Genomic DNA, 12,269 nt, shown 5'->3' on the forward strand with positions numbered 1-12,269 from the left:
TAAACACCTAAAAAAAAAAAAAAAAAAAAAAAAATTAAAACTAGTAAAATACATTGCTGGATTTAATGTTTTTCAATTGTAACATTGTGAAATATGACCAAGATTGTTGAAAGTTTATTTTCCACTTGGTTAGAGTATAATAAATTTAGTTTAATCCTTTATCCAAGTGTGAGCAAACAAAGTTTGCGCCTGAAAGTATCTTCAGGACTGGGTTAAGGTGGTACACACCAGGGCAACTCGTTGGTGTATACCACCTTAACCCAGTCCTGAAGATACTTTCAGGCGCAAACTTTGTTTGCTCACACTTGGATAAAGGATTAAACTAAATTTATTATACTCTAACCAAGTGGAAAATAAACTTTCAACATCTTTCTCTAAATCCAGAGTAATTTATTAAAAAAGGGTGGCACACCAATTGGCAATTCCTATAGGTGGAGATGACCTGCAAATGCTTCTGCCTGATATCTCGACTTGGGCCTGGCTCCCACTGAAGAGACCTCAATAAAGGTCGAAACCGGTCTGGGTAGTGGCCCTTCCCTTAATGCATAACAATAGACATATCCGCAAGGAGATGTGTTTTGCATTATAGGAGATACTAGGATAGGAGTGTTGGTAGCTTGCTCCACCTTTGCAACGAGTTGCCCTGGTGTGTACCACCTTAACCCAGTCCTGAAGATACTTTCAGGCGCAAACTTTGTTTGCTCACACTTGGATAAAGGATTAAACTAAATTTATTATGACCAAGATTGTAGAATATTATATAGATTTGTATTTGAACTTTGTTAATTTATTAAAGGTGGGAGAACAGAATTGGTAGAAAACTAATCTGTATATTGTAAATGGAAATGTTTATAAGGTGAACATTTGCATGAGTTGCAAATTTGCAGTTACCAAAAGATATGTATGAAGTTTTCATAAGTATATGGTATTATCATCCTTATGAATTATAACTCATCATCAATTGACTGATATGTACCCCAAAGGGATGTTCAGGTTATTATGGCAGCACTACTTGATTAAGTTTACATTATCATTAATATCCTATCAACAATTTTCCTCCAAATCAGTCTATTACTTGTAAGATATTGTCATATCTGACATTTCAGGCTTCTAAGGCACTTTTGACCGAATCAATCCACGTAGACCTTGGTCTTCCTCTGGATCTCTTTCCTGCCATTTTGGCATCGAACACCTACTTTGCTAATCTTTACTCAGCCATTCTATTTAAGGGACTGTACCACCTTAGATTAGCTCTGCTGACACATTCTTGTATGCTAATAGTATCAAGTTCGTTTCTAATATCTTTATTTTTAATATGATTCTGCCATCTATTCAGTGTTTAATTTAATCATAGAACTCTATATCTGTCAGTGTTTTCCCTAGAAATTTTTACCAGCCGGGTGGAATGAAGCATTAGCTGGGCGTACAAAAATTTTGAATGAGTTAAGAAAGACCCTTTTTTATAACAAATTAAAATAGTAATTTTATTAGAAATTACTTCAAAAAAGGATAATATTTTATACAGTAATTATAATAAACAAGACTAGGATTTTTCTTATTTTCTCATTAAATAATGAAAAGCTCGTAATGCTCGCAGCTTAAAATTCTATACATTAATTCTTCTCTTCTTCTTAGAAGCCCAGTTGTTAGCAGCTTTTTCATAATTAAAATCTGTTGGATATGGTTCCTCCAGTGAAATCAGCATCAGATTATTTAGTGTTCTGACTGATGTGATTCCTCATACAGGTTTTTATCCTCTGTAATGCAGAGAAACCCCTTTCACATTCAGCTGTGCTCACAGGTTTGGCCAGTCCAACAGCAGCTAGTTTTGCTAAATTTGGAAAAGACTTTGAGCTCAGATGTTGTTGCTAATTTTAGCAGCATTTGTCTTGGATCTAGATTTTTGTATGACTGTCCATTAATCATTTTTGATGCAACTGCCCATTCTAGTTTAGTACTTTCATAGTTTAAAACTGCAGGACTTCCATTTCTAGAATAATAATCAAAAAGAATCTCAGAAGCCTCACGTTGATCATGACTTTCTGCATTGAAAAGTCTTGAAAAGCATGAAATGATTGGCATATCTAGAAATCTTGCTCTAGGTGTTTAATAACTGTGCCTATGTATTTATCATATATTGTAGTCTTAAAAGAAATAACATCTGAATAATCAATGTGAAGATGCTGATGAAGATTTTGAAAATGACTGCCAGGAGTGTCTTTCAACATCTTGCCTTTGCCATGATCTAGACAAGTTAGATAAATGTGGTAACACATCTGAAAGCATCATTAGTGAAGCTACGATATTTTCTGATATATTTACTTAAACCTTCAGCTGTGATATCATTTCGTTTGGTGGCCTCTCTTTCCAATGTAGCTATAACACTCATTATGCATTCTCTATTTAAGTTTAATCTGAGGACTGTTCAGTATATTTTGGATTTGGGTTAATCTAGCCATCCTGACTGAGGAATTTTTGAAAAAGAAAAACAATTTCCTTAAGATATCATTAAACGTGACTAAAGTCACTTCAGCAGCTGCTTGGGCACTAGCAAGAGCCAGTCAGTGGTTAACACAATGATAGTTGAACATGAGTCCATCTGTTTCATCTTTGAGCAGTTTTGCAACTCCCTTTTGCTTTCCAATCATGATAGCTGCTCCATCACATCTTAGGCCCACCAGATTACAAGTTTTTAAGCCTAGACTCTCAAGGGTTTCAATTACTTTATAGTTATAGTCTCAGCTTTGCCATCAATGATATTGCAAGTTGATACAAAACTAACCCTGACCTCTTTTCTAAGTTGACAAACATTTAATGTACACAATCAGCTGTTTTAAAACTGAGATGTCTGTAGTTTTATCACATAAAACACTGAAATAATCTGCAGAATGTATTTTTCAGTATTTCAGGTCTAATTTCTGATGCTAAAATATCAATCAACTCTTGCATTATTCTTTCTGAGGTATAATGTGCATTTTTACCAATGTTAAGATGTTCTAAGTAGGAACAGCCCATAGTTTTACAAACCTCAAACAATTTTTCAAATAACGTAGCATGTGATAACTAATTTTTTGCTAACCAATACGTAGATCTTAAAGCTCCCAGAAAGGCATCTGTCTGCAAGTTATTCAAAATTTAAATTGAATTTTCAATTTGCCCTATTCCAGTTTCTTCTAGTATACGTTGTTTTTATTATATCTGAACAAGAATCAGTGTGTAACTTACTTTGTTGATGGTCAACCAAGCTTTTTTTTTCGAAGGAAATCTTGTGCATGTCATAGTTACCCAAGTCACTTCCTTGTTTGTGGGTCTTCTCTTTCCGTATTTCGTACATGTGGAACAAATCATTCCATTATCTTTCACCACTAACCAATGGAATTTTTTAAACCACTCACTGTCAGTACCCGATAAGCAGTGTTTAGATGCACGTTTTACGTTTGAAAGAGATTGCAGAAATCGACGATTCTGTTGTTGGTTTGGTTTCTTTGCTACTATGCTTATCGGTTTCATCTTTCTTAAAATAACTTAATAGTGTGGTTTTCTGACTTGACTTTTTTCTCATTATGGGGTAATTTAATAAATACAAAATATATTACTATTAAATTAATCAGAACAAATCACTGAATTGTGCACTGACAGTAATACCCAAGACACATAATGCACGTTATGTCGCAATTTTACTATTTATAAGTATTAATTACTAAGAATGGGAATTGGTATCACTCGAGATTAGCATCATAATCCTCGAGAGTTTCGAGAATTCGCCGAGATCACAACTGATTCACCGATTTGATTCGCAGGCCTATTTTCTTTTACAAAATACAATAAAATATTAAATACTTGACTCACGATCTTAGGACAAAAACCATTATTAAGAAAAATAAATGTAGATTTTTAACATCGATTTTTGTCTTCAATTCGAATTCGCTCAATTTTCACAATTTATTTCCTTCAGACATCGAAATTATGTCTCTTTTGTAAAAGATCTACTTTGCAACCGATACTATTGTATTCGAGATCCTGATTTTTGTTTCCTTCCGCATACAGATTGGTGTGCATCAAAATGTATATCCGAAGCTCTTGAGATTGGCTTGCAATGCAAGAAATCGATTTACTGGTTTCACGAGTATCGAGACTCTCCAGTTTGATTTCTCATCTCTATTAATCAAAAAATGTCTTAAATTATATTTCCATTCTTGCTCATTATTTAGCCATGTCAGTTCATAACATTCATTAGCCGGGTGGTTTGCCCATTCAAAAGGTTCTGGGGAGAACGTAGTCTGTGTTCAAGCACTTTATTTCTAATCCAGCTGTCAGATCTATACCTTAAAACTGATTTGAACACTGTCTTATAATACTGCTAGTTTGGTGTTTCAGCCAATTTCTCTCTTATTCCATATAAATTTATTCAGCTGGCACCCACCATATCAGGTTTGCTTATTCTGTTATCTATTTCCAGATTTAACCTGCCATCTTCACTAAAAACTGTGCCTAAATATTTTATTTGTTCTGTAAGATCTCCATTCAGAATGCAGCTGAAGTTTTCTATGTTCCTGCCTATTTTCATAGTTTTGGTTTTTTTATTGCCCATTTTCATGCCAAATTTGTTATTATTCAGTTTAGTTAGAGAATCATGGAAACTTGCACTAGATGTGTTTAGGAGTAATCATCTACATAAAGCAAAGAGCTAAGTTTGACATCTCCAGTTCTATTGTTGTTATTATAGGCTATTCCATGGAGTCCTTAGACTCATTGAGGGAGGCCCTAAACACTATCCAACATTTGCATAGTATCTGTCATACTTTGCTTTGAACTCATTCACAGTTGGCACGTGCACACACACACACACTACAAGCAAAAAAAAAATAGTTCTAACACCCTTGCTGACTACAGTCTTGCTTAGTTTCCAAGGATATAAGGATATCTCCTAGTTCTCCCACCAGAACAGACCGGTTCTGAAAAATTTCCTCTGTATTAATCTTGTAAAACCCTTCACTAATTGATGTCTCGTCCCTTTTCCACCTGTCAACAAAGTTTCTGTAACCCACAAATCTTCAACCTGTTCTCGTAAGGTTCATTTAATAGACCTGTTACCATCTTGGATCCTCTCCACCTTTTCCTCATCACCATGAAACCCCAGGTGACCAGATCTGCACGCAGTAGTCAAGATGGGTCTTATCAAGGCTTGATAAAGAGAATCAATAACCTACTTGTCTCTGCTCATCAAAGTATTCTTTAGTAACCAATAATCCAATGAGCTGCTTTAGCCAATTTTTCTTTGTGCCCTCTAAACTTTAACCCCCTATCCACTAACACTCCCAAATCGCTGTCTTCATCAATTTTCTGGAGCACATTTCCATCAGTGTAGTATGCAACTCGTAATCTTTTCACCCTAAAATGCATAACCGTACACTTTGCCACATTAAACTGACACCCATTCTCCTTTGCCCAGACTACCAGTCTATCCAAATCATCTTACAAAATTTTAATATCATCTGTAGCTATTGCTCTACCCAATTTGCATAATCAGCAAACAACTGAACAGTTCCTCTCATCCCTTCCTATATCACTCGTACAAATTAAACAGCAGCGGTCCAAGAACAGAGCCCCGCAGCATGCCACTAGTCACAGGCCTTCTTTTGGACTCTACTTCTGAATAACTACTCTCTGATATCTCTCCATCAACCACCCTCTTATCCACTTCACTAACCCTATATCCATTTTCATGGGCTGCAGTTTAGTGATTAGAATCCCACGTGGTATCCTGTCAAAGTCCATTACTGTACTGCTATAACAAAAAGAACTGCAGAATTTTACTCAGTATTATATCAGGATGGCAAATTAAATGAAGAATAAAACTACGGAATAACTGAAGTGCCACAGATTTTACCAGAAAAAATTATGTGGATGGAGCATTCAAAGCTTGCAAAATGGAAAAGCTGCAGGTGAGGGTGGAGTTATAGCTGAACTTCTAAAAGCAGGTAGGGAAATGATCTACAAAAGGAATATGTGGATAAGAAATCAAATCAAAGTCTGATATCGTGGGAAGAATGAGAAACATCTGAAGTGGCAATGGGCTGGGCATATTGCTTGAAGACAAGATCAACGATTGACCAAAGAAATACTGGATTGGATTCCACGAAGGGAAAAACAACCACGATGGCAACCTAAATCATGGTGGATTGATGATATCAGATTTACAGGAGGGACATGGTAAAGGAGAGCCATGGACAGTTTTGAAGTAATCTTGGAAAGGCTTCATCCAGCAGTGGATCGACAATGGCTGATGACTATGAAAGCTCTACTCAAGAATTCAACCTTCTGACCAGACCCTCAGAATTATGCAGTGTAGCCACTGCAAAACTTTTATTCCTCCATGCTTAACCATTTCTAGTCGAATATCATCTGCTCTAGCTATCTTTTCATATTTCAAGTTTTGACAGCTTTTTCTACCTCAGTATTGATATGTATTCCTGAAATTTTTCTGGTATGGTTCTGTCACTGCTCAGTTTAAGTCTTTCAAAGTAATTATTCCAGCCATCTAGGATATCCTAGGATATCTTTTATCATCTTCGATTCACTTTATAGTACTCTTTCCTTCAGAAATAGCCTTCAGAACATTCTGCCACCTTCCTGATATTTATTTTCCATTCACTTACCAAAGTATTCCCATGACTTTTGTTTAGCTACTTTTATGCAGCTTAACACTTGCTTACATTTTTCTCTGTATTCTTTTAGGATATATGCCGACTTATTTGCTAGGAACTTTTGGTATGCTTTCGTCTTTTCTAGGACTGCTTCTTGTGTTTAGCATGACGTACTTATTTTTTCATCTTTGCAGACACGTTTACCACATACCTCTAGCTAAATCAGTCAATGTCTTCAGAGTTTGCCCTTTAGACTCCAAGGTTTGGCTCCTGTTTTAAATTTGTTTCATTTTTTCTTCAATAATGTTTGTATAGTTGAGTCTTCAATTTTCCTGTAAAAGCTGCTTAACTTACATTATTTAAAAATTTTTCTTATGTACTTTATCCTGCTTAGTATAAGTAATGGTCACTTAAAATTTCAAATCCTCTGTACACCCTTGTATCCTGAACCAGCATGATGTTATCACTGTCAACAATGACATAGTCATTGAGGCTTTTATTTCATGTGTCTTCTCTCCATGTGAACGTGTGCACATCTTTATGTTGAAACATGGTGTTAGTAATGATTAGTCAGTGTCCTGAGCCAAAGTCCAGTAAATGCTTAACATTATTGTTAGCATTGCCCTTTTCTCAAAATTTTCCCCAATTGTTCCTATATGGGATTAATTTCCTACTCGGCTGTTTAGATTATTATCATCATCATCTATTAGAAGATGATGTAGGCAGATGACGTATTTCAGACTGTTAGAGAAATTAAAAACAGCGTTAAAGAGCCAATGGAAAGACAGCATAACTTAATTAAATTAAAGAACTATGGCAAGAACTTAATTCTTTAAAACAACATTACAAACTCCTAAACCTACAACAGTATAAAAATGATTTTCTTATAGTTGGTCTCCCAGAAATTGTTACTGAACATTTAAAAGACACTGTAATTCATCTAAGCCAATTGGTGCTCCCGTAGATTCAAAAGATATCCAGTCGGTACATTGATTACCTCAAAAAAGGAAAAGAGATGGTTCCCCACCCATCGTGGTGAGACTCACTAACAGCCCAACAAAAGTTAACCTCATAAAAGCCAGCAGGATTAAAAAACCAGTAGTCAAGGATCTGTATGGAACTCACAATAATATCCCAATATACTTGTCTGAATACTTAACGCCATATTATCGGAAATTATTCTACCATACAAGAGGTAAGTAAAAACAGAAAAAAATTGCCAGTTTATATGGATAAGAGACAGCAAAACATTCCTTAAAAAGACACAAGATCCAAATAAAATCCGTAGAAGACCTCAACAAGCTGTCACATTAAAAGGAACATACCAACCTACTTAAAATCAGACTACCAAGTAGATGTAATCACCCTGGAACATGACAGTTGCTACATTCTAAACTCGATAACAGAATGGAAACAAGTGACTACTCAAAAAAAAAAAATATTCTCCATATCAACATCAGGAGCATTCAAAAATACTGGCTGACTTTGCAAGCTTATCTGAAGGAAGATATAGATATTTTAATACTAACAGAAATATCCGCAACAAACGAAGAGGCAACCAAATACCAAACTTTCAACAATACAAACACTGCAGACAAACTGAATAAGGTAGTGGTATAATAATATTTAGCAAACATAAATTAGAAGTAATAGAAATAAACTATAAATTAGAATTTGCAGAAAACATATGCATCAAAGTTAAACCAAACTAGAGAACAACCTGATATTAAACGCAATATACAGACCACCCCCATTTAAGCACTACAAAATTTCTAGATGAATTAAACAGATGACTTTATGCCACAGAAGAAGGTGCCTCAGAATACCTGATGATAATAGGTGACGTGAATATAAACATTAAGAATATAAATAACACAGCACAATACCTATTATCAGCATATAACCTAATCCCATCCATACAGTTGTATACACAAGAAGAGAGTCGAAAATACAATCAACTTATCCTGTATTGACCACAGATATACGGGGGCCCCATCCTAACAGCTATACAGCGGCCATCATAATGTGCAAACCGGAAGACCATTATATCACTACATTACAGTTGCTTACTGAGACTATAAAACAGTATAACAACATCCTAAACGAAATGATAGTAAATGACAAAATCAGAAAAACAGACTGGATACAGATAGCATCTTTAGATTGTGGAATAAGAGAGAAATTAGCCAACACACTAAGCTAGCAATATGCAAGTGCTCAATGCAGTTTTAATATGAATCTGAGAGTTGGGTGAAGGATAACATTAGATAAAGATCAGACTATAAACACTACTATGAAAAAAAAAAATAGGAAAGTGTACAGGTGGCAGAATTATATTAAAAATTAGTATATTAGGAAGGAACATTATTGGTATTCTAGAATGTATTGAGCAGAGGTAATTGTGATGATATGACTTAGCAGAATGGAAGTAGAGAAAAGGCTTGCAGGTATTTGGTGTCCGGACAACCAAGATTTCTGTTGATCGATACATTTATATTCTATTTTTCTGTAATGAGTTAACTGTTAATGTTTTTTACAAGGTGTGTCCAGAAACTAAGTTCTTGTTAGTTGTAAGTGAATGAAATGACATTTTCAGTATTACTTTGTCACAACTTTACACATGCTCAGCTACTTCTTTGCAAGTACACTGAAACATTTGTCATATCAGTGCATAAGTTTTTGTGTTCGCCTCACTGTAGTCTTCTGCCAGTGTTTTGACTCAATCCTTAGCCCTGCCATCTTCATGTTATCATTGCTGTTGAATTGATGAGCTGCTGAAAGTCTATTCAAGTGGAGAAAAAGTTGGAAGTCACTGGCATTTGAGGACTTTTTCCATTGTTTTGTTAGTAGTTATGTAGCAGCAGCACTGTAGGGTTGTGTGTTGTCTGAATCAAAACAACCCCAGAGCGCTTGAGGAGTCTCATCTTTTGTTTCAAATAAACTTCCACAATTTTTTTAACCTCACAGTAAACATGTGTTTTTTTTTTTTTTTAAGCTATGATGAGCAAAACACTGTTTCTTGAAATGTGGCACATGTGATCTTCTGGGTGAAAAATGTTGAATTTCTTTGCCTTAGATTCACTATGCCACCTTTGCACTGCTTAATATGATTTCATGTGAAAAATCTAGGTTTTATACTTTTCCTGTCACGATGTGGTTCAAAAATGTGTTACTTTCATTATGATGCTTTTCCACAATTCAGAGCAGCTACCCTGTGTTTTTTGATCATCAGTGAGCATTTTTGTCACACCCATCTTGACACAAGTTTGCAATACATTGTTCCATGATGGTTTCATGTAATAAAGAATGACAAATATCTTACCTCAGAAATGGGAAATCTTATTCATCTGGTCAAATATAGCAATAATGGGTGGCCAGTTCAGTTTTCATAATGCACACTTGTTTTTCCTTCAATGAACACCCTGCACCATCTGCTCCCCATTCTCTCACCCATGACATTTTCTCCATACACTTTACTAACATACCAGTTCACCTGGGCCAACATTTGACATTAAAAAAATTTTATAAACTCAGAATGAGAACTGACAGTATGTCAGTGATATACTTCTTGATTACTTAGACATCATTGCATAAGTGAATCTTCCACTCTATCACTTGCTGCCATTGTGTATGATAGAACTTGTTTTCAGGGTGCACCTTATGTTGAGATAATATCAAGTTAATTCATTTATTGAAAGCACTATTTTAAAATGCAAATATTTAGATTTCTTACACATTAATTTTGAACTGCAAAACTTTCTAATGCACAAGTAATTTTTCAGATTTATCTGGTAAAGCTAAGAGTGTAGAAGAATTAGAAGCTGATTTAAAAAGACTTGTGCTTGGTGAAAAAGATAAAGCTCAAGATGAGGATAGATCTGCTTTCAATCGATTGGTAAGAACTTCATTTGTTTATATTGTGCCCTAAATGAACCACATTGATTTTCTCATTTCAATACTTTGTGTGGGTTATTTATTCATATTGATCATAATGTCATCATCTGGTTGCTTTTTTTTTTTTTTTCAGTGGAGATGAATGTAACAAATATAAATTGTCTGAGTTGTTAAAATTAATAGCTGTTTGCTAGGCAACGTATCCTATACTGGAACATGACAGTTGCCGCATTCTAAACTCGATAACAGAATGGAAACAAGTGACTACTCAAAATTAAAAAAAAAAAAAAAATGACCATCTATTCTCCATATCAACATCAAGAGCATTCAAAAATACTGTCTGACTTTGCAAGCTTATCTGAAGGAAGATATAGGCAACATAGATAATTTAATACTAACAGAAGCCAATATAATTTTATTTCTTTTATTTTAGTTAAATTTTTCTCTTTAAACTTTCCTTTTGCATACTCTTTTAGATCCCTGAAGTGAACCTTGTGCATCTTTGTTCATTATTTATGTTTCTATTTTGTTTAGAGCTGTGTTAATGGTTGTTTACAGTTTCTCACAGATTCCCAGTAGTATCATATGACTATGCTTGAAGGGTGGTAGAAAGTTTTAACGTATACCATTTCATTCTTGATTCATGTGATTACCTGTTTGTTTTTTGTTTTTTTTGTTCTCTCTGAGAGATTAGATACTTATTACGGAGTGTTTTATATTTAAATAATTTTATTTTGTCTTAATGTCATTTGCATGTAAAATAAGTTCATGTTTCTGTATACGTATAGTGAATATGCATGTCTAAAAATCATCTTGATGAAATCTATTCTTCTACGAAAAAAATGGCCTTAAAGTTTGCAAAAAGTTAAAAGTGGCTTACTTTGAAGCCCAAAACAGTAATGTGGGGGACAAATAAAAATTTTAAATTTTTGAGGAATACTCTTCATTGGTGGCTATGATGTAAAATTGGTCCCATTCTGCAATTTTCATCCTTTCAACCAGACAGTCTTTTGAAAATGAAAGAAACTGCAAATTTTTTTTGTTGCATCTTTCAATGTGTATTTAGAAATATCTATCTATCAAGACCTTTTTTTTTTTAGGAACTTGCTGAGTAAGCAACTTACATATTAGAATTCCTATGTCACCATCATTAATATAAAAGAATAAAATTAATGTAAAAGAACGTAAACATTCCAGTACATAACTATGCAGGCAATGTGATTTCATATTGCTAAGAACAACAGCCAATGTGTTATGAGCATGTACAAAACAGTTGGCAGTGCTGATTTTCTTGTATGGCTTGCCATGTTGTGACAGCAGATATATTTTATTATTCCAGGAAGAATATGGTTTTTCTAGTTTTTAGCCTTCAGGTAGAAGGAACTCTGTAGATTTCTGAAACTGAGAAGGAAAGTGAAAAAGGTCACATTCCAGAAATCCTGTTCTAGAGACTAAAACATGAACCTTTTCAAGTCGTCAAGCCTTGAGTAAGCATAATGATAGTCACACTCAGTTTGAATTCCATTGCAGACATATCCATGTCTACAATGGAATTCAAACCCATGGCTTGTTAGTTTGTATGTGTTTGGAGTTCACAATTTGGCAAGACAATGAAAATAGGCAGAAATAAAATATTGAAAACATCAACTGTATCTTGAATGGAGAACCTATAGAACAAGTAAAATATTTCAGGTATTTAGGCACAGTTTTTAGAGAACATGTCAAATT

At 34.5% G+C, this 12,269-nt stretch overlaps 1 protein-coding gene across 3 annotated transcripts in view; it reads left to right on the plus strand.

Annotated features, from left to right (window-relative positions):
• LOC150095705 (uncharacterized) overlaps window positions 1-12,269 on the plus strand; it is a 338,480-nt gene that overhangs the window by 172,092 nt on the left and 154,119 nt on the right. For all 3 annotated transcript variants that reach the window (XM_090410275.1, XM_090410277.1, XM_090410278.1), the window contains exon 10: window positions 10,430-10,542. In XM_090410275.1, coding sequence (XP_090266401.1) covers window positions 10,430-10,542 — 113 coding nt within the window. The remainder of the gene's footprint in view (window positions 1-10,429; window positions 10,543-12,269) is intronic.

The sequence above is a fragment of the Typopeltis vanoorti genome, chromosome 20, assembly GCF_054136105.1.
Source record: "Typopeltis vanoorti isolate ZY-2024b chromosome 20, IOZ_Tvanoo_1.0, whole genome shotgun sequence".
Classification (NCBI taxonomy): Eukaryota; Metazoa; Arthropoda; class Arachnida; order Uropygi; family Thelyphonidae; genus Typopeltis; species Typopeltis vanoorti.